This window comes from Schistosoma haematobium, chromosome 3, assembly GCF_000699445.3.
Source record: "Schistosoma haematobium chromosome 3, whole genome shotgun sequence".
NCBI lineage: Eukaryota > Metazoa > Platyhelminthes > Trematoda > Strigeidida > Schistosomatidae > Schistosoma > Schistosoma haematobium.
The window spans coordinates 32,294,685-32,319,769 of NC_067198.1; the positions used below are offsets into that span (position 1 = coordinate 32,294,685).

At 32.8% G+C, this 25,085-nt stretch overlaps 1 protein-coding gene across 4 annotated transcripts in view; it reads right to left on the reverse strand.

Annotated features, from left to right (window-relative positions):
• Positions 1 to 25,085, reverse strand: part of NOA1_1 (nitric oxide associated protein 1) — a gene marked incomplete at its 3' end in the record, with an annotated part of 40,534 nt that overhangs the window by 4,441 nt on the left and 11,008 nt on the right. For 2 of the 4 annotated variants that reach the window (XM_051213642.1, XM_051213641.1), the window contains 6 exons: positions 24,465 to 24,593; positions 19,337 to 19,486; positions 18,310 to 18,644; positions 14,407 to 14,586; positions 13,720 to 13,984; positions 10,026 to 10,360 (listed from right to left, as the gene is read on the reverse strand). In XM_051213642.1, the coding sequence (XP_051069630.1) occupies positions 10,095 to 10,360; positions 13,720 to 13,984; positions 14,407 to 14,586; positions 18,310 to 18,644; positions 19,337 to 19,486; positions 24,465 to 24,593 (1,325 nt within the window). Of the gene's footprint in view, positions 1 to 10,025; positions 10,361 to 12,778; positions 13,985 to 14,406; positions 14,587 to 16,225; positions 18,645 to 19,336; positions 19,829 to 24,464; positions 24,594 to 25,085 lie in introns of those variants that run through there. The other 2 variants (XM_012939141.3, XM_051213640.1) reach the window with 2 other exon arrangements.

A 25,085-nucleotide genomic window follows, 5' to 3' on the forward strand; every position in this document is an offset into this window, starting at 1 on the left:
TCATAAATATGTTTAACTAAAGTTATAAATAATAAAGGAAATAATATCATGAAACTATACAGAAACACATTTATTTGTCATTGAAACAAATTGAACATACATTTAAATTTTCTTTCTTTTGTTCTTGAAGTTGATCTTCTTTCGTTTGTTTGTTGTTTTATTCACATGTACTTTTTTTTTTACTTTATATGTAAAGTGTTCTATTGCGAATGGGAAATGTAATTTCCTTTGAATAAAAAAAAAACAAATACTGTTGTTTGTTTTGTTTTTTAAAGTGAATTAAATACATTAGAGTTAATCAATTCAATATGATTGGTTCTTGTTAATTATAGGCTAATTTAACAAAGTTTTTTCATTTTATAAACTGAACAGTATACTACTTATTTTGTAGTCGTCAAATGAAAAATAGATTTTTAATCAAAGTAATAGTTTCTATTTAATTGTAACATAAAATGTGAAGAGAATAGAAATACTTCATTTCATTATTACTATTAATATTATTATTATTATTACCATTATTACTATACATCCTGTAACGATTGCTTTCTAAGTGTAAATGGTAAAATGAAGCGAAGTAAAACGAACTATTAAAGAATCTAATCAAGAGTTGATGAAAATTAATGATAATTAACTATAAAAAGACCCATATTTAAAAAAAACAGTTTAATAATAGCCAGTAGTGGAATACAAGAAATGTATTTAATCCTATTTGGGACTCGTCAGCTGGGTGAACAATTATCACAGTGTTGATATTCACACTGATCGCTAATATCGAACTTTGCATAGAGATTCCTGCAATACAATAGCCATAATCAGTCAATCCACTCAGGGTGCATATGTAACAAAAAAGAAACTAATCAGTTATAGTCCTTAATATCAAAAAACGTGAAAAATTCACACCTTCACAAGTGAAATATTGGTTTTTGTCTTTATTCATTGTTTTGACACTCACTAAAACAGATGGGTAACAAAATGGTAACTTCATTGATTTAGTGTAATATATAATATTCTTCACTATTTAGTGGTGATTCATATGAATTTCACTTTCACACAATTATTTTCAAATTTTGTGGATTTTTAAGAAAAATTCAGTTAAACAACATTCACGTCAAAGACATTAGAAATATAACAGTGATTAATCGTTGGGATTGTATGGTCATTAGTTTGTATCGTAAAAATAGGATGTCAGAATATATATCAACATAAAAGAGAAGACCATCCATCTTTGCTGATAATACTTGTGACTTAAGGCAATAGCGAGGTAATCCGCACAGGATTCACACATGCCAATAAGAGACTGATCAGTTGCAGTCCTAAACATCATTGGGAGGATTCAAACAACCAACACAAGATGAATTAAAACTTCACCTCACTGCATAAGCTAGTGACTATCAGAACTCAGTAGCTAAGTGGATAATGCAAACAATACTAGGTTCGAGTCCCGGAGTGAACATCAATTCTGAGATGCAGGTACATCCAGCTGACGAGTCCCGAATAGGACGAAACGTGAGTCCTGGATTCCACTGCTAGCTACCATCCATCTTTGCCTATAAAGAAACTTAAAGTTTGAAATAACCATGAGGTTGTTGCTAATCAGTGATATGCACTCTATTTACTTACTGATAATAACAAGTCAAGATGAAATTAAAACTCAAGAAGCACTGGACAACATCACAAAAGTTCAATACGGCATTTCTTCAGCATACTGACAAACTCAACAAATCCAAAATAGTCCTCAGCAACAAGTTCCAGGCCTTTCATGATCTACCCAATGGAGAACGAACTACTATGGAGAGCAACTGGAAGTACATCAAAGAGGCAATCACTTCAACATGTCATGAGGTCCTGGGTCACAAGAAACACCATCACAAGGAACGGATCACTGTTGATACACTGGATAAGATTCAAGAAAAAAGGAAAAAGAAGTCAGCAATCAATACTAGTCGAACAAGAGCAGAAAAAGCCAAGGCACAGGCTCAATACACAGAAATAAACAAGCAATTGAAGAGGAGCATAAGAACTGACAAACGTAAATATGTGGAAGATTTACCAATGACGGCGGAAAAGGCTGCAAGAGAAGGAAACATGAGACAATTGTATGACACGACAAAGAAACTCTCTGGAAATCGCCGCAAACCAGAACGACCAGTGAAAAGCAAGGAAGGCGAGGTAATCACCAATATTGAAGAACAACAAAACAGGTGGGTAGAACACTTCAATGAACTCTTGAATCGACCAGCTCCACCGAACCCACCCAACATCGAAGCAGCACCCACGGACCTCCCAATCGATGTTGGCCCACCAACAATTGGAGAGATAAGCATGGCCATCAGACAAATCAAGAGTGGCAAAGCAGCAGGACCAGACAACATTCCAGCAGAGGCACTGAAAGCAGACGTAGCGGCAACTGCAAGGATACTCCACATTCTCTTCAATAAGATTTGGGATGAGGAACAAGTACCAACGGACTGCAACAATCAATTGAATGGAATTCATCACTCTACATCAACTTCATTGACTACGAAAAGGCATTTGATAGCGTGAACAGAACAACACTATGGAAGCTTCTTCGACACTACGGCGTGCCTCAGAAGATAGTCAATATCATACAGAGTTCATATGATGGATTACACTGCAAAATCGTGCATGGAGGACAGTTGACAAAGTCGTCCGAAAGAAGACCGGTGTTAGGCAAGGTTGCTTACTCTCACCCTTTCTCTTTCTCCTGGTGATCGACTGGATCATGAAGACGTCAACATCTGAAGGGAAACACGGGATACAATGGACATCTAGGATGCAGTTGGACGATCTAGACTTCGCAGATGACCTGGCTCTTCTATCCCAAACGCAACAACAAATGCAGGAGAAGACGAACAGTGTGGCAGCAGCCTCAGCAGCAGTAGGTCTCAATATACACAAAAGGAAAGCAGGATTCTCCGATACAACACGGCATGGACCAATCCAATCACACTTGACGGAGAAGATTTGGAAGATGTAAGAAATCAGGAAAAAGAGCTGGAAGTGGATAGGATACACATTTGGGAAAGCACCTAACCACGTCACAAGGCGAGCCCTCACATGCAATCCGCAAGGCCAAAGGAGAAGAGGAAGACCAAAGAACACATTACGCCGAGAAATGGAAATAGACATGAGAAAAAAACAAAAATTGGATAGAACTAGAAGGGAAGGCCCAGGACGGAGTGGATTGTAGAATGCTGGTCGGTGGCCTATACTCCATTGGGAGTAACAGGCGTAAGTAATGTAATAAAAATGATAATAACAACGGAAATACGATAAAATTATACTGTGATTAGTTAAAATAATTTAATTCACTAGTTTAAAAATTTAACTTTTTTCACATGATTATTCTAATATTTATAACTTTAATAAAGTAAGGTCATTGTTCAATTTTCCATAAAAAATCACTCCTTAAAATTTATAATCAGTAGTTTAGTTGAACTAAAATATTCAGTGAGTAATTATTTTTCTGTTCCTAATGAAATATCTTGATGTCACTATCTACTCCAATATAGTGTTGGGTGACATAAGAGCATATTGTAGAAGTACTACAAGTGGATATGTCAGAACATAATATTATTTCATGAGGTTATTGATTGAAGGCCAGAGTCATGTTGGTAAAAGAAAACTTCCCGGTGGTTACCCATTCAATACTTCCGATCAATGGTTGTAGCTGTTGGGTGATATGGTCCTAAACCAATCACTGTGAGGCAGTCGACGTCATTCTCCATACCCTTTTTAAATATTAAGTGGGTCATCATTCTTAAACTTTTTTATCGAAGCCATTTGTTCTGCTTGAAATTTGTTTCTGATGTTTGACTTTCTGTTGCTCTCGATAATACTTTTTTCTCCTTTACTTGTTTAGGTGTTAATTCACTGTCTGTCGCTGTGTACGTGTGAGGTATAGTATTTCGAACAGACATATATTGAGCTCTTATCCTGATTATTGACTTGTTAACAAAGTACTGAGTTCAAATCAGAGAATGTAGAGCAACTGACATGAAAGCATTGAATATAGATCGAGAAATAACTAGTGAAGAACTTTCCTAATTAGTTACAATGAAAAGTATTCGTTTTCTCTAATCAGTTGAAACTATTCAATATTAAGACTGAGAATATTAGTTCAAAATAAACAAGAAAATTTAATTAATGCTAGAAAATTAAACTTTGATCAGACTAAAAAAAATACATCAAAGATATTATTACATTAACACTAACATATGTACATCATGTGGTAGAAGACAAAGGTAATAACTAGTTAGAAAACACTTTTTAAACAATTCTCATATATTTAGTTCATAACATTGGACACTAGAAAAAGACAATTTTAATTATCAGGGCGTATTAAGTTACTAAGGTAACAGAATAATATAAAAATTTAAAAGAAATTATTTTGAAAAATCGAATTTTTGTTTTACTCTTTAAAATAAGTCAATTTAAACACAATTGCAAACAATTAAACTATACACATATTTGCATTTGAAAATGTAACGTGTAACTCGATAATGAATACAAAGTTGAATATAATTGATTTACTCCATGTCAATCTTCAATTCTGGTCAGTTGAATAATTAAAAAAAGAGAACAATTTTTTCCTCGTTTTGATAATTATTCAGTTTCCTATTATTTCGAAAGTAGTAGTTGAAATTAACCCAGTTGGATATTATGCATATTCGTGTTAAACTCTTCTTTTTTTAATATTTGTATAGGTATTTAAAATATAAAAGAAGTAATGGAAATGTTTACATTTAGTGTATATGATCTACAATTCATACTTATAACTGATTCATGGAAGGTATTGAAATTGTAAAACTCATACAGTTATTAATAGATTTGCAAATCTTCTATTAATTGTCCTTTAAATCTTTCACGATTATTCCAGTTCTCAATTCCTTTATGTTTGACTTTCTGTTGTCTTCAATTCTATCTTATTAACCTTCTTTTGACAGGCATTCCATTTGTGATTGATGTTATGTGCTACTTATGTCTCTCGATATAAGTGGCATACACTATATATATATATATATATATATATATATATATATATATATCTTGGAGATTTGTAATGTTTGTTTACTTTAATATCCAGGAAATTACAGACCAAAAATAATGATCCAAAAAATAAACAAACGTTTGAAGATCGCTAAAGTTATTATCAATCTTTTGATCAGTCATATACTGTTTTGAATTATTAAATAACATTGAATTGTATATATGTTTAGGAATCAACAAATTAGAAATTTTTCTTTTGGTTGTAAAGATCAGTAAAATTTCAACAGCTGAGATCATGAGTCAATTGAAGCTAGACCACTATGGGAAACCTGGAAGCACTGGACGACCGTCTCGTCCTATTGTGGGACTCCTCAGCAGTGCACATCCACGACCCCGCCTCGCGGGATTCGAACCCGGGACCTATCAGTCTCGCGCCAGTCGTCTACCTAACTAGACCACTGAGCCGGCATCCAAATCTTTACATTTCATTCAAAATTAATTCTTAAAAATGATTGTAGAACAATATAAACAATGCTAGGTGTTTATAGGTAATTGACAAGAAAGCCTAAACCTACGTTTCATGTTAGTCGGCATTTGTTAGGAAGGTTTTCTACTTCTTGATTTTTAATGATTCTCTATTGTATATCAATCCATGATAAAAACTAATCACAGATTGAACAATCTTCTCAGGTTACCTATATTAAAATGTTATTTGAGATAGTTATCACTTCTTTTAGGTGTTAACTAATAAGTGGGAGAAATTGTTAAAATACATTGAAAAATATCGATGTAAAAATACATAAATAAACTTAAATATTACTTATGGATAATTTACAGTCATCTTCATTCATGTGTTTTTTTGCATTTCTACGATAATTGAAACATTGATACAGCAAAATAAACAGATACTGTCTCAATTATTCTACTTTTATAATTTTTATCCAACTTTTGTTTCCTTAATTCATGGCAAACTTGAAAAAAATTCGTTTATTAACGTTGATTATGATTGCTGGTATTCAATGATACATTCGATTTGAACTCGTAATCAAGGTCATGATAAGTTATTTGTACTACTTAATTCATACTTCAACTTATCTGACTACACTCTACTAAGACAAAAAGAAATAATAACACTGTAATAATAATCTTATATACGAACATCTAGATGGTTTTCGTCCCCAACATAATTCTACGATTGATTTCAGTGAATAGAATTGTCTTCTGTCAAATCGAAGGTGCTGAAGCTTATTCCAATCTAAGCAGTGATATTATTTGTTCATATTCTATTAGTTTTCGCTAACTTTCACAGTCCACCAAACTTTTAATGGTAAAACTAAACCCCTCGAGACGCATATATATACATCATTGTATTGTTTTCCTACTCTTCAGGTAAATCAATACACGAAATGAAGTAAAACGATAGGGTAAACACTAACACGTTCGTTTATTGGAAAAAAAATACAAGAGGAAGGAAATAAGGGTATTGTAAGGAGCAGAAGAAAAAGGCATACTTCAAGAAGAATACATCGACTATACATCACAGTTATAATTCAATTTATAAGAAATAGAAAATAGTTGTGAGAAGTTTACAAGAAAAAGGGATAGTAACATAATATAATTAACAGAAAAAAACAAGCGCACTTATTGTCATGGTGACTAAAGTGCATTCAAGTGAATTAAAACAGTATATGAATACATCTATGTCCAGGGAATAATCCTGTACAATTAACAGTATAAAAATATGGGAAACTTTGATTAAAATATTCAATCAATTAGTAATTAATCGCAGTGATTGGAAGCCAACACCTATTTTATCTTATATTCATAAGCAAGGCTTTAACAACCAAACTATCACCAGTTTTCACACTGTAGTAACTCAGGATTGTATTATTCTTCAAGAGTTGTTAAAGCACCGAAGATTGTGGCACGAATATAAATAGATTTATGAAAACTATAATTTACGACTTTAATTAATTCTTTGATGTATTTATTCTAAAAATGAACAATGAAATAAAACCCTCTGACTTTTGTTTATACATATTAACTGTAAATCTACTTATACAGATTATTAAGGATACTGAATACATCCATGCCAAACTATCAGTTTATTGAAATTGTTGAGATTATAGCTAACGAGTGCATAATCAGTTGAAAGTAACGCTTAGCTTTATTCTTAATTTATATATGAGTTGGTCTGTCTTAGGAATTCGATTAAAAATAACAGATCGTTTGTAAATCAACGCTTTTTAAAGCTTTCTAGTTTTCAGCGCTTTCACAACTAATATTTTTCCTTGATGAATGTAAATAGCGTATCAATTAAACTTCTGCAACATTAAAATTCCATGCCTAATAGTGATTTCTTTAGGAGTGCATGTCACAACAACCTATGATCTTTAGATCCAAGTTGGGTACGAAGACAAATGTTCATCAGTGGATCGAATGTCGATCTTTACATATAACATCTGCAGAATTTCAGTAATCTATTGATTTCAATAAAGTGGCTAAATTCCAGTTGAATGTATGCCATGAATCCACACTGTTGAGAAGTTTGAAACAGCTTATCAGTTCTTTTATTTTTCAACCGATCTTGATGAAAACAATCTTAGAACCAAATATTATTCATTGATATAATTTCCCAAAAATACTATAATATTCACATATAGATGTATGTTGAATAATACTTAGTGATAATATGCCACGAATTGTTTTATAATTTTGTTATTAATACGTTCATCTGTCTCACTTTGAGTTTCAGAAAAACATTTCTTTCTCATTCATTGTTAAAATAATGTATTATTTCATGTCATAAATATGGTCAAAGAGATGGTAGTGAAACACAATGAATTAATGGTGACAGTAATAATAATAATAACAAAAATAATAAAGCATTGTTGTGCAATGCGTAATCTCATTTCATTAGGAATTAGTGATTAAAGCATTCAGTTTTCATACACCCTACAACCGACCGAATTCCATGTCGTCCTATATGATTTTTGTCTACCTGTTTCATTGCGAAAACATGGAATTGTGTACAGAAAACATCGAAAGTAGGAAGTGTTGGGGTGATCCAGAAAACTTCTCGCAAAAGACAAGAAAGGCTCAGGAAACACTAAGAAGCACTTTATCCAATCAGCATTCACTAGAAGTTTAGCCAGAAACATCACGAAAGTAAAAAGTCACATATAGGGTTCCTGATTGGCTGATTGCTATGCTGCTTCTATGTTTAGTAGCATTTCAAAATTTTCGGGAAACCCAAACACTTCTAAAATACTATAAAAACCCTATATTTTCTGTACTAAAACGAACCTCTGGAGTAGAGTGCTTCTCGCATATTTCGCACCTTTTCTCTCGTGTTCAGGTCGCTGTGTAGTTCTAGCTTGGGGGTTACGAGAATAGTTCAGGAAGCGAATACAGCGTTCAATTAGCAAGAGTTATCAGAAAGGCTGACAAAATCTGATAGATAGTACTAAAGAACGTAAATTTATGGGATATTAGTTCATTGTGTTATAACTTGCAAAAACATTGAAAAAAAATCATTTATCCGAGAAAAGACAAACGACATTAGTTGAAGAAAAGGAGAATAGGAGTGAGCTACTGAGGATTTAAAACGAAGAATGTATTTGCACGATTGTGATAGAAATTTAAACGTAACATAAAAAAATCCGCGACTACTGGTTCCTATCAGCTCGGGTAGTTTACTCTGGAAGTATTTTGCACTACATAACAGCAACAGTAAGAGAACCTAGAAACTAGTGTTGCGTTGTAAATTTGTCACTCCCAGATTTGTACGTCTATCTTCTCTTCTAATCAGTTTCACATGCCGATATAAACGATGTCTTGACAATTAAAGCGTAACCTTCATAGGTACTATTTCTGGGTATATTCATAAAATTTATAGTTATTTGAACCCAATACCGCAAACGAGATGTGTACTTGGAGTTCCTGTTTGAGCATGATTTATTTCATGAATAGGCATGATATTAAAGGACTATGGAACACAAAATAGAGGTTTCTAGGGTTAAAGAATATACTTTACAGTATTTTGCTTATCATTGTAATAATCATGTTTAGTTGTTCACTGGAACGCAAGCTAAGTTACAGAATACTACATTCGCACCAGTATTCTGGTTATCAGTGGCTTAAATGAGATGAATTAACTTAACGATCGTTTGATGCATTTGTTGCTCCTATCAAATTTCCACCTCTACATAAACTTCCGAAGGATTCTCGAAGAAAAACATTCAACCATTACTATAAAAGCAATTTTTTTAATGAGTCAACGGTTTTCAAAATAGGAAAAGTTTATAGATACTGCTGAACGTCACGTACGACTTTCCTGGTTATCTTCTTATATTCTACAAATACCCCACTATAAGCAATAATACTTCTCGTATTTACAATCTCTCATTTATTTAATTGTGTACAAGATGAATGATGAAATATCAGCAAATTTTTTATGGCATTACGGTAATTGTGAATGAAAATTCAGATGTATTCCGTAATTGTTTTTAGAAAATACATTATTATTAGTAGTGTTACAATTGTAATACTTCTAATTAGATGCTATGTTATTTATCATTTTTAGTTAGACATCACACGGTATTCGGTTTCCAAGACTGTGGTATTTGAATTAAAGGATAAATGTTAAGTACATGATTACGTACTCGATTCATATATTTGAATATATTACACTCGTGTGTGTCTATGATTTCTTCCAGTCCTCATGTATTGACCCAGATCGCATTTTAGACAGATCTGCCAGTTGTTTCACCAAACACGTAAAATACACGCATTTCTTTCATAAACTCGATAGAATGAAATGAATTTAGGAAATAAAGAGACATTTAAATAATCAACAAATTCCAAAGTAATTAGAATACTATAACACAAATAGCTATTCATGAGTCGATAATCTGGGAACAACTTTTGAGCATGTTACTGAAACGCCTACAACTAAAGAAAAAAATGTCTCCAACCAAATACTTACTAATCTTAAAACAATAAAAAAAACTAAATTCTGAGTGAAAGAAGTTTATTTATTTATTTTCCAGAGTCAGCAGAAAAACTAATCACAACTATAAAGATCATCGAATACCTGAGAATTCTCTTAACCATTTTAAACGATGACCGCGACGTTTAATTGCATATGGAATTAAAGGCTTTCTTAATGAAATACCTAAAGCTCCAGGAGTCCATGCTGCTAATAAGATATCAGCACAAAACAATTCATCATTATTATTATTATCGTTATCATCATCAACAACACTGTTTTCAGTAGATATTTCTTCTGAATCTTTCTCATCTAGTAATTTCTTATTGGTCTTTGATAAACCAGCTACACTGATCCATCCTAGGATTATAAAAAAAACAACATAGCAAGTCATTTTGAAACTGAAATTAAATCAATAATAAATATACCATTTGTGATATTTCAATGAGTAGAAAAATTGTATTTCTGACGTTTCGTTACTTAATGTGAGCCATTGCTTCAGAGTAAATAAATAACCGAAATAAAATTAACACAAGTTCGAATAGTACAAAGGAAACTATCAAGTCCAACTTCGGCATTGATAACTATAAAATGAAATTAGAACAGTTACATCAAGCACTCATAACACAAAATACCACATCATATTTCAGTTATGATATTGTTACTAAACAAATGAAACCAGGTACAGATGTATTTTTGGAAACCTTACGAAAAACAATCATAAACAAAGCAATAATAATATATTAAGTGTCATGCCTACAACTCGTCGGTAAGAGTTTTACTTTATATTTGTGAAACCTGGTTTCTTCCAGTTGAGGACGTTCAGAAACTCTCCATGTTCGATTATTACTACTAAACGATTACTGACATTTAATGGCGATACTATGTTATTAGTGTTGGGATTTGACAATGTGTTCAGGTGCAATGATGATAATTCAACCGGCATTACCGTCATGAAACACTAACTTGAATGACTTGGTCATATTCTGAGAATGTTATACCGGAGTCTTTTACTTATTGCGTTCTTAACAGACACTGGGGCGAGATGGAGAAAGTTGAGGTAGTATGAAAGAAAGCTGTTTACGATTAGGATAAATTGGTCAATTATGGCTCACTTACAGAGATCGAAGAGTTGATGCAACGTAATGGCTATCAGACATAGCTCAGAACAGAAGCTAATGGAGGTCCTGATGTAGTTTCCTCCTACATTTTTCATGAAAGCGAGAACTCTACTAACTGAAAAAAGTCTCTCTTGATTATATCTTTAACCGAACTGTATTTCGAATAACATACTATTCTTGTCCGCTTATTTTTATCCATTTATTTATTTTTAACTACATTCATGCCCCCCTTTTTCCTCTCCTTAACCTTTCTACAATTTCATCCCTATGTTTGTATTCTATTCATCTGAATTCATTTGTAACCCAAAAATAAAGAAAAACTGTTCCTTTATTTGTAATTTCATGGATGTGTTACTGATGAAGAGCAAGTAAGAAACAAATAAAACGTAACAAATGAGTGAACTTCTTAACGAATCGATCACAGTAAAAACATTCCATGTTGACAATATTTCTGTTGAAATGAGGATTATACAATGATCTAAACGATCACTGATAACCAGATGTTCATATGTAAGTCAATTGATAATATTCTTTTAATGAGTAAATAGTAGATCAGAAAATATAAATACACAATTTGTTTAACACAAATATTTGTATGAATACGTGATTCAGGTTAAGACAAAAAAGTGATTTTTATTTATTTTAACATCAGTAACCAATGTTATCTTCCCTATGAAGATTGTTTTCATTGATTTAAATGTGCCTAACGAAGAAATGAATGAACCGGTGGAATAGAGTATAAGATCATTTTAAAATTAAAAAGCCACGGGAAAGCAAGGAGCAAATGCCTCTGAGGGAATTGTTAACGATTTTAAGTGATGTTACTCAAGGCCATCAACTATTAGTTACGATAGCCGTATGGATCTGAACTGATTAGAGTCCGCATCCATAAATATGGCTCAGACCAACAGCTAATAACTTCATGAACTAATTACATGTTTTAGTTTGATAGCACCTAGCTTTCCTTCAACCCACTCTTCTATCAACAAACATCGTAAGTTGAGGTAGATGATGATTCGGCATATGTACTATACGTCCCAACCACTACAGTGGATGGAGATTCACCACCTCATCAACCTATTAATCATCTTAATTCAGTACAATAAATATAGTTTTAGCATTATTTACTTGGTGGTCCTGGCATACGTGAGCGATCCTTGGAAAACATCGATAATCATTTACTGGTCATTTGCAAATATTCTCTATTTTTAAAGGGTATCTTTCACAACGATAAAGCAGAACGGAACAAACTGGATTCAAAACACGTGTAAGTAATGGGACATTATGAATAGGCTTTCTTAGGTCATCTTTCTTAACTAAACTCACTTTATATTAATGCGCGTAGATTTGTTGGATAATAACTGTCTAGACAAAGTACAATCATCTGCATATCACCTATCCACATGATAGACAAGTAATAACTCTGGATAATTTGTCTCACCAAATTATCGCTGACGTAATTTTAAAAATTAGTTAGATTTTATTAATTCACTTTATGATTTCGTGCTTCCGAAATATCAATGGAAAACAGTGGAACTATATAAAGATTTACTTCAATAATTAATTTTATCCAAAAACAGTTGAATCAACAGATATCCATTACCATTTATTGACTTTCACAAGACATTGAGATTTTGAATTTAAGATTACATGTAGACTATATTTTGCTTGAATAGTTAGTTAGCATAGTTAACTATTACACTTCCCAGAAGAAGTATAAGGACTAAAAACGAGTCAGTCTAATCTAGACCATCATTAAAAACCTGGAAGTACTGAACGGCCCTTTAGTCCTGGTATGGGACTCCTCATTGGTGCACATTCACGACCCCGCGCCAAAGGGACTCAAATCCAGGACCTTCGGGCTTATGTGCAACCGCCTAACCTCTGGACCACTGAGCCGGCATCCAACGGTGTCAATGTCTAGCTTCAATCGATCTATGAGAACTCATGACCAGTGGAGTCAAATCCGTATCCAGTGGACACAGTGAGTAGTTGAATAGGATGGTATTGATGACTTTAATGATCAGTTGATTAAAATATTTGAGTTCTACAGGAAATCACTTCTGTTCCAAATTGTTTCAGTTGAGTGTATCTAACTGTGTGACAAGGATTCAAGAAAAAAGGGTAAGCATCTGGTCCCTTGATATTTTAGACATGCATTTACAATCACTTCCAACAAACAAAATACGTTATTCCAGTAACTTTCATTTCTCGTCTTCAAATCCCCATCACACAATAGTTGTAAGTAAAATATACATGGTCGAAATCGATTAAAGAGATATTAACACCATTGGATGCCAGCTCAGCGGTCCAGAGGTTAAGCGTTCGCACGCAAGACCGAAGGTCCTGGGTTCGAGTTCGCTTGGTGTGGGATTTTGGGCATGCACTAATGAGGAGTCCTATACCGGGACGAAACGGCTATCCAGTGCTTCCAAGTTTTAAATGGTGGAGTAGCGCAGATCGACTCATGAATTCAACTATTAAAATTACTACAATCTCCACAAATCCTCATTCTGTTAATTAAAAATATATAGATTAAATGCCTATATAAGTAACGTGTAATGTAATTTAAATTCATGAGAATAAGAAATAACTCACCTGCTCCGGATAAAACAACATCTATGTTGGACTGATCTAAATTAGGTAAAGTTTCAATAGGATCAAGATTTTTTGATTGCATTGGTGGTAGTAAACCACAAGGTCCAGCTGTATTATTGTAATTATTATCAGTATATACAGAATTATTTTTAATTTTTGGCATAAGAAATTTGAAGAATCGACTTTTATACTCATCAACTTCTTTTGTAGATACAATATGAATTGGAAGATGAGAAAAAGTGGTAAGATAAACAGAACTTGGAGCCTTAAAAAAATAAACAAAATAAGCAAAAAGAAATTAAAATGTGATACAAATTGTGACAATTACATTTCATCGTTTGTTAGTGAAAAAAATGAAAACGGGAAAATTGTCATTATTTTTTACTGCTTAAGCATATTTTAATCATTGATATCATGACGAAGAAGTTGAAACGAACTATATGAGTTGCATATTCAATATTAGAAGTATTTACCAAGATAATTAATGTTACTTATAGTGATCAATCTAGAGATTTGGACTTTTTTTTATATGAGGTCTAGTAGAACAAATTGAATCATTCAAACTTAGAAAGTGAGTTAAAAATACTTTTCTTAACATTAATAATGTTTAGTGAATTGTGTATTAATTAAATGATATTGAATGTCAAATATCATACTTAGAAATGATAACAGAATACAAGAACTTACTTTCAAAACATCTAAACGACCAAGTGATCCCATTAAAAGTGTCAAACCTGGCCGCATGACGAATGTACGAGGAATTAAAACTTTATTATTTACACCATTCGGTAAGTGGAAAATACCAGTTCCCTCTGATTTGTAATTAGTCATAGAATGTAATAAGTTTGATGAGAGATAGTTAAGAATCTAGGGAAAATGTAACATACATAACAAGAAAATATCAACAACATGCGTAAATCAAAATAGTATCAAGTTATGTGATTAGGCGTATATTTCGGGCAAGTTATTTAGAAAAGAATAAACATCACCAAAGGTCCAACGATGCGTAAAATGAAATTTCGAATAATTGGCTACTTTGAAAGTCGAGTTCCAAAATCAAAATCAGTTGAATAAATGCTATATTGATTTGTTCTCAAGTTAGGTGCCTTTAGAGTGATAGTTAATTGGTTAAATAAAGCACTTGATTTCGGGCTAATAATTAGGTCTTGTATTCAAATCTTGTTTTATTTATTTATTTGAATACATAAATATTGGTACAAAGGGGCACCGAATACATATGCGCCAAACAAGTCACTTGGCTTGTGTGTGGGCTGTGATACTGCTCAGGTGCCCAAACCGAAGCAGATGGTTTTCTTAGGGGGCCACACCCCGAGCATTCGAACTGAGGGTCTGATCCACAAGGCGGTGGAGCATCGCAAGGAGATGCAGTCCCATGGAAGCCGGTGACCAACAATTGGTTCATACGCCATTTGTTCCCGAAGGATACTGGAGCCCATGTGCACCATTGGTTTGGAATCCGGTTAAAGCGCCGGACATTCGCTTTTCATCCTCTCATTTTCATAAACAACACCCCCACCACGAGAAGGCAGTGAGTAGGGCTTTCCTGGCAGAGGCCGAACGTTCTAGGGTATTTTGGGGCCTGAATTAGACTATTCAATTTATTAATTCTGATTCCTAAGTAGTAAGCCCAGAATTTCCTATCACGTTTCTGTCACACTGCGTTAAACCGATGAAAAAAGGGTGTAAAGATCTTAACTCCATTGTCTATGACAAATAGGAATTTGTTTCCATACGCTTGTAAATATCAAAATTCAAATACATCAAAATAGCTTATGTTTACAATTGATCCTGTCCTATTATTCAAATGTCCCAGTTATGGCAGTAGTAATCGAATAACAAACGTTTTATAGTGATATTACTAATGTAAATTCGGGTTGTCTGTAGCTGTCCAGGAAACCTTGAAATACAATGAATTCATATTATTCTACAAATCTTGTTCTTTTTACTTTATTTAAATGAAGCATAAGTTTATTAAACCAGTATAAGCAGAAATCAGTTTATCAGCTTATAAACATATTAACTATAATAGACATAACAAAATGAAGTTTACCAAGAACTTTATGTATTTATTGGCTTACAATTAACTCTTAGAGATTTACATTAAAAGGAGAGAATATTATTATAATATATTCATTTAGAATTATCTTTGTCCAAGACAAACATGACCCTGTTACATAAAAATTTCTTTTTATTTGTGTGTAAAGTTATACAGACGTTTAGTAGTACAATAAGACGACTAGTGAAATAAAGTACTATTATGGCTGTTAGAATAGTTCAACACAAGAAAGTTATAAAAAAGATCTTCTAAACACACAATACCTAATTTTGCGTGAAAATAGCACCATAAAATCAAACAATATGTCAGGCAATTTACAGTGGGAGCCCTAATGCACACTCTAACCTTCTAGGGATTCATCGGTTGAATGTATCTACACCTTAATGTTGATCATTAATCCACTGCTAATAATTTTAAAATGTAACTCACTATCTATTAAGCTATTGAATCCAGACAGACAATAGCTTGTTTTGTCGGTAAAATAACCCACACAGAACGAAATTCCTCCCATTCCGAATCTTGCTGTTAGTCACTTCCCGAAAACATACTTGTAACTGCGTTCAATATCAGGGAATCAGTATATCAACTGCGACTGATCGAATTCAGTGAAACGATAAGCATGGGGTAAATAGTGGAACAAGATTTATTTCCCTTTAGACTTTGTGAGAAAAAATTACTCCAAAAGAAAATAACTCATAACTGAGCAGTTTTAATATATTTTTTTTCTTTAAATTACTTCTGCGCGTATTAAAGATTACTATCAAATTAAGTCTTTTAATTAACACAAGAGCAAATGTTTGCAAACTATAGAGCTCAAGTCAAAGATATATTAATGGTGAACTAAGAGTTTCAGGTAATTAAATTTTTGGTGCAAAATAATTTTCCTTAATTGTTGTGAACTAATAATTTTACTAATTATCAATGGTACATTTTATAATTAACTTAAAATTTCGGAAATTTGCTTATCTATTTTTTTTCCTTTATAACTCAATTACAAGTCAAAATGTGCTTGTATGTGTTAGGTAAATGATAAAGAGAATAAACTGGGTTACTTATTTGAAAGAACGAGACGAAAAAAACAAACAACAACGCTTGACACATCCACAAGGACACAACTAAATTGTCTGATAGAAATGTGTTTTCAGGTCATATAAACAAGTACGTGGTATGATAAGAGGTGATTAGTTAAATATTAATTACATTGATATGATATATAAAACTTTCATTTCGTCATCATACTTAACAAGTGTCCGACTTAGCAAAATAGTACATAAGTATGAAATATTACTTGGTTTGAAATTCAAAGGATACTGAAAGAATGAATATTCCCGTGTCACTGCGACTGATTTTGAACTGCATCACTTAAATTCTCCAACTATGTGTTTGTCTTGTTAACCCCTCTAGCTAGTTAATACTATCAGTCAAAAACTGTATGCACTGATTTCACATCTTGATTTTGCTTTACATAGTCCTTTCCCAACTGTTATAATTTTCTCTTTTTACGACCCAGCTATTCCTATTGCTTAGTATTCTTGGACACCTATTCACTCGACAAGTCCCAAAATCAGAACACGGTTTAACAGGAAAGAAATTACATCCCAAATAAGAAGCACAATAAGAGAAACGTTAGTATATTTATAGACTAGCACTGATTGAATAAGAAATAGCCAATCAGCGTACACCAACACAATCGCGCACGAAGCATGCTTTAATCCAATCTATGTTTCACTAACACCAACCAATCCCTGTGCTGGTCAGCATAGGGTAAAAAGAGATTATAGTAACGGTGACAATATACCATAGGGTTGGTTCGGTAGTAATGTTAACAATGATCGTGTGATTTTGAAGGCACTTTTCAATCAATATAGAGAGAGTCTATATAAATCGAAACTCCCCTCAGAGAAGTATTTTAACCTGTAAGAGTACAGCGGTATTGGAAGACTTGCTAGATTTTCAAGGTCTATTATCAGTTTTCTAATTATATATTTAAGAGAAATACCATCGCAGAATCTCACTTATTTGAGTGCGAATGCTTCTTTTTGCAAATAAATTTAGATGGAATTCCACATCGTCCACAAAATCTTGAATGAATAAATTCTCTACAGTAAGTAAGATGGAGATATCAGATACCAATATTTGGGTGGAAATAGTGATAGATTTTAGCAATACCAAGCTGCCAGCTCGTTGTAGTTCGGTGAACTCACTTATAAAGTAGTTTCCTGGAGAGTTGGATCGTCAAAAGTATGTATTTCTTGTGCTTTTTTTCCTACATTGTCGTTTCTCATGTATGACAGTAAAAAAAGTTTTTTCTTATCAATTATTCAAAGGCTTTTCATAGAATATAACGTAAGAATCATCTACTTTTGCGCAAAACTTCAAAAGTTGTTTTCTAAGTCCAGATTGGGTCAATCCTATAGTAAATCTACACATTTTGATATGTATATCTAATCATCTAGTGACTAATATTTAAACTTATTATATCAAATCAAAATGTTTACAAGAATAAGAATTACCTGGTCTTTACAAAAAACACCTGGAGTATCATAACACCATGCATGATCATTGAAATATCTTGGATTCAATATATTTGTTAGTAATCGAGTACTTTGATCTCCATCCCAAGAAGCTTTGTCAATGAAAATATCTCCAGAAAATAACTCAGAAGCCAACTGTTCTAATCCGAACTCACTACCAACACAAATCCCAGATTTGTTGGAATTTGAATTTTCATTAGGTTTCCATGTGTATGTTGGCATAGTAGACAAATCCGGCAGCGTTTCACGAGCCTTTTTTGCTGCATAATAGTTTGCCGACCGTTTGTCACAAATACCAGAAACAATTTCTTTTGCTAGAAAAAAAAAATTAAAAAAAGTACACGGTCAGCATTTTTGTGCATTGATTTCTGAATAAATTATCTTTTTAACGAACATTCAAACGGAACAATAAATGAGTCCAGAACGTTTATTTGTCTTATGGACTTCGAAGTGAAACGAGGTGGAGAATATAGCTCAGAGGCTTAGGCATAAGCCAATGGCTAACTGAAGGTTTATGTTCTGAGATTTGAACAATATATAGTTTATATGAAGACCAATGATAATACTCAACCGCCCAGACCGAAGTAGATGGAGTGTAGTTAGAACGTACAACCGTTTTACATTTAAAGGTTTGCTGTAAATTCATTCACTAAACACTAATTTTATCATTACAAATATCAGTCAGCTTTTGACTAAATTTTAAAGAATTCCCCTAAAATAATACTAACTAATTAGATTTGAGAACAGAATATTTTTTACAAAAACAGCGTAACTTGTATTTTAAATTATGGTTAAGGTGAAAAATTATATTATTAAAAACCGAATAATAGGGAAAATATTATTATCCGCGGTAAACATCAACGATTGCTCTCGTGGTTAGTTTTTGCGTAAAAAAGACGAACAGAAAACGAGTAAGTGATATTTTTTAGGAATTAAACATCCTCGATACATATAATATTGCAATTATATTAGAATATATAGTCTATTTGTCTATAAACAAACTTACGTTTCAAATATCGGAAACCATGTGATGAACTGCATTCTCTATTTTGTATAGTCTTTTGATATGATTGTTCATAACGTGATTGTATACGCTGACCACGTTTAGCTGAATTCATTAAGGTTAATGGAAAACTTAAGAGGCCCATTGTAGTACCTGAACAGTAGAATTATAGTGCAAGCATAGACTATTATAAGAAAGTTATGTACTGAATAGTAGTTATCAATGGGGTATTTACTAACCCCCGATTGAAATAACGGATAAATAATCAACAATCAAGATAGAAATACAAATTACATGTTAACACAGTGAAAATTGACCATGACAACACAAATTTCTGCTATTTCTTGACCGTGAGTATTTTATTTCCACTAATTATTTCTAAGTTGTTTTGAACTATGTTGACTGGAATTGGTATACCAGTTGTTAACTGTAAACATGACATGAATCAATAAAGCTGACATCTGAATTAATAATGATGACCTTTGTTGAGGATAACTGAAAGAAAGAGTATTGATGTATGTAGGCAATATGGACAATCGCAATAATTCCAATAATTTATGTAAAGAAGATCAATCATGACCACATAATGCAAATTAGGAGGACCAGATTAAGTCAAGGTTTGATTGTTTTATGTTGGTTCGGACCACAGTTCAATGACATTGGTTTGGAAGCATTTATAGAAATAAAAACATACTCAAACTCGAATACACAACATGTATATAGTTATTGGACTGAATTTTAATAAAAGTATGATTACTGGTCATAAATAATAGTTGTTCTAAATAAACTTGTTATTTAATTTATTTAACACTTCACTGATAATATTCAAACTGACAGTAAAATATTTTGTTATCGGGAAGTTTTAGTTCAGGAAACAATTGCATCTAGTCATGGACAATTTAGATGATAAACATTTTTCCACAAGAAAAATTATGGGAGTTCTTCCCTGAATTATAAGACAGCTTTGAACTTTAAAATATTAGTATTTATCTCATGCTTATGCATAGACTAGTTTGTAATGGACTGAGGTGCACATAAACAGGAAAATAAATAAGATCTATGAGTCCACTAATTTGAATCCTACATAGTATTTTACAGGACTTTTTGGTTATGACAAAAATGCTTATTTAACCCATTGAAGTACAATGAGATATTTTAATTCAAGTATTATGTCCTTAATCTATCTAGATTAAGGCCTTGACACGATAGGTTAACTGGTTCAACTTGGAGGCTAGAAATGTGTGAATTCGAATTGAGACTAACGGCCTTGGGCAGAGAGACGAAAACTATTTTACCACCTGATCAGTTGACAAGCGAGAGAACAGGAGAGAAGATGAGCTAACTGGGAAAATACCAGATTTATTCGTGATAACTGATTCAGATTAGTGTAAAAAGATATGTGAATAAATACATGACTAACGCTACCACAACGCACAAACAACTAAAAAAAATACAATTATGTTCAAACTGGGCATTAAGGTATAAAATAGTGTACAGGTTACGTTTAAATTAGAATATGTTTGGTTTATGCAATAACTTAAGTGTTAGTATTTTACAAACTTCGAGTTAAGTGAAGTTGCGTCCCCAAATATAGCTTTCGTTGTTTGTCATAGCTTTATTTCTCTGCTTACATCATCAGAGTTTTCTCAAAACGTCTAACTTTAACAAAAAATAGCTTCGCAATCATTTAATATGACGGTTAATAAGTACCATTTTAATTGCAAGGTCAACCCAAACAATCTTCATTAGTCACAAAATTTCACAACATATGGTGATTGATGAACATCAAAAGCCTGAGGTCCGTGTGATTATCGTAACCAGTAGTTATAGACTGGATGATACAGCTCAAAATCTTACACAATGATCCAGGCACATTCACTCTTTGTCTTCCCTTAGATCCTGACTTTGTAGATTACTTGATAAAACTTTTTTTATTCCACTGATACATATTTTCCTCTCGAACCCTATTTTTGATGCCCAATCTTGTTTGTTACTACTAATACTGTGACTACCTCTACTAGTTTGGGATTTACCCTGAAAATTTCATGTCGCTGCGCCAACGGAGAGTTGATAACTTGGACTAGCGCACACATGTGCCAGGTTTTACGTTGTGATATGGATTCGTGAATAATTTGTTAAGGGTTTACATCACGATTTATCATTAGAAAACTACTAAAAACCAAAGAACACATAAAACGGCTATTTCGTTTTAGTTTACAACTTCTGTGCTATATTGCGAATCGGGTGGAGTCCAAAATAAGGTCCATAGGACTGTGACTCATTGGGTTTATTGTATTTTTTTGCTACAAGACCTACGTTTCATCTCATCTGGGGTCGTACATGTGCGCTGCTGAGTAGTTCAATATCACAACAAAACGAATGGCCTATAATTCCCAGTTTTTTTATGGTTCCTTCTATATGGACCCCTGTTTGAAGAAGTCACATTCGAATAGTCATTTGGTCAAGAAACAAAGCAAGATCATTTTGATTAAGATGAAACCATTTGATATTCCTTAAAGTTCTTAACACTGAAGTGAAACTGTACTGGTCACGGTCAAATTTCTTTTACAATCGATTGCAATAGAAAATAATTCAAGGTAATTTATGTAGGCGTGATTCATTTTAGCCAACGTAAAATAAAGTTAATTCTATGCACATTTATTTAGTTAGTTGATAGGTAAATGAAATAAATCCCACACATATTTCTGCTTTGGCATCAAATTCCAATCACGAACGTTTTTTATAACTTTAAAATACTTTATCAAACCATAAATTTTTATTATAACTAATCTGATACCCAACGATTACTACAGTTGACAAGAATTTTTCACGAGTTAAATTAAAACATAATATTCTGTTCCCGTTGATGTTGATTTTTTATGAAGTTTTGCCTATAATCTACACAATTTATGAAAATGAAATCACATGATCGCAGGAGAACAGTAGTTATTTTAAGAAAATATAGTGTATTATAATCTCGTAACAATTGGTGTAAATCTGTTATGGAGTAGAATTTGACAAGCTAATAGGTTTTCGGATAGCTAGGTTGATGAATCGAATGTTAGTCGACATATGAAAGGTGATGATACGAAGTGGCCGTCTAGTGAAGACTAACTGCTTACGGGACCAGATTATTGACTCAAGGACCCCAAATGATTTGAAATCAAAGACAAAACCAATAACCAGAAGAATAAGTTGATCTTATAATAAAAGACAACTCTTGTGTATAGAAATAATAAGATCAAATGTTATAAACAATTGGATAAAAACGGCTTTGTATATCGCTCATTTTCCAATGTATAAGAGCCTGGTTGACATGCTCTCCCATCATGACAAAACGATAGATTAAGCCTACCTTATGTTGAATGTCTACATTTGTTAGTATAAGAGGTTGTGGAGATTGTCGACTAGTATCACATCACGGACTGATCTCAGTTCAATAAAAATTAAAAACAAAGAAACTCTTAACAGCCGTTCCATCCCAGTATGAGACTTCTAAGCAGTGCGTATTCACAATCTCATTATCGAACCTAGGACCTTCGGACATCGCGAAGAAGGGTAAACATTCACATCATTAAGTTGGTATTTGGTTATTTCTAATCACACAACTTTATCACAATTTTTAAAGTTTCTGAAGCAATTTGAAAAGTTTAAATTCATCGGTTATGTCTAACAAAGATCTTAGTAATTTATTTGTATTGGCTGTTTGGATCTCCCCATTGATATTTAGGACTGAAATTGATCAGTCTCTTCTGGCATATGCGGATTCTGTGTGAACTGACTCGACGTAGTTATTGACTCACATGCATTATTAACAGAGTTGGATGGTGGCTAGCAGTGGAATCCAGAAAGTGCATATCGTCCTATTTGGGACTCGTCACCTGGATGTACCTGTATATCGGGGTTGATGGTCACTCCGGGACTGTGATGGGATATGAAGCAAGCGGTACTGGGTTTGAGTCTCGGAGTAAACAATTCTCGTATGCATGTACATTTAGCTGACAAGTCCCAAACAGGAAGACACGCGCGTTGTGGATTCCACTGCTAGTCACCATCCATCTTTGTTTATAATGCTCAATGATTAACGAGTTTTCTCAAGTTTCTACCAAAAATAAATTAGCAAAAGCTATTTATTCAACCTCCTCATCATAATCTTCATTTTAATGTATTCTTCTTATTTGTTCTCCTCCCTTGTACGCTTGTTCACTCTTTTGCTCCTATTTACTTCTTAATTACATATTTTCCTCGTGTATTTTTTTATTTTTTTAAATCATAATCATTTAAGCACTTCAGAATTGAACAATTTTCTTATTTTCATAGTTGAAATCATGAGTCAATCTAAGCTAGACCACTATTTAAAATCTGGAAACACTAGGTGACTGTTTATTCCTAAAATGGGACTCAGCTATGCACATCCACGATACCATAATCGGGAATCGAACCCAGGACCTTCGATTTCGCGCACAGACGCTTAGTCTCCAACTCACTGAACTGGGATCTAACGGTGTTAATATCTAATTCCTATCAATCCATGATATTGCGCAGCTCTCCGTTTACTGCCTGAGGTGGACAAATGTTTCACAACCGACACGGATTGAACTTCACTGGTCACGAATTCTTACTAGAATTCCAGGGGTTACATTTTGAAGCCAGTCACTAGTGAAAACATGATTATTATTATTATTATTATTATTATTATTATTATTATTATCAGAATGAGGATTTGTGGAGATTGTAGTAATTTTAATAGTTAAACACATGAATCGATCTAAGCTAGTTACTTTTTATAAAGCATTAGAATCGGATGCAACAAACTGAAATCTCATCACAAAGTTTTAAGAAAAATCAAGTTTAATCTCGGCAAAAAGAGATATTCATTACTGTTGAATTCTAGAATAGTACAAAACAGCTAGTAAGTTACTCTGCAATATGTATTATTTTAGCGATTAATATCTAACTGCGATAAAGACAATCCACTTTGATAAAATTCAAACCGAAAACTAATCGCACATCAGTAAATTAATATACTTTTTTGACATATATAACGCAAGAAATCCATTGAAAAATTATTGTTACATAATTAGAAATATGAAATATATTACATATGAACATAGGATAAAAAATTAATTACCTGGCCACGAAGATATTGTAGCTCGATGAATAGATTCTTTGGCTTCTGATTTACATAAATCTGACAATAATAAACGATTGAATAAACTAGACTTTCCGACATTTGTAGAACCTATCAAATATATTGGACCTTATGAAGAAAAGAATAAAAAATATGCTTTATCTGAACTAATTAATTGGTAAATTTGCAAAAAAAGAAGGTGGAAATAGGATTATGAGGACAAATTGACATCATAGATTGAAACGATATATATATATATATATATATATATATATATATATATATATATATCACTGTTGGATGACTATATATAAATTTAATTATATCAGTCTGTTATAGTTAATAATGTGACTGAACAAATGTGCCCTAACCCAAGTTGTTCTACCATATCAGCATGGTGAGATAAAATTTACATGAATAACAAAAATGTTAAAATAACTTTATTACTAACAATAGTACGATACAACGTCATTTCAGATGGTGTCCAGAGGTAAACCTAATGTTAGCAGGATAAGGTTTTGACTGCTTGATACAATGCATTAAGATAAGACTTAACAGTCAGGTTTTAATTGATTAAAGAATGCCTGGCCCATAAACTTATTTCATTCGAACACCTATCAC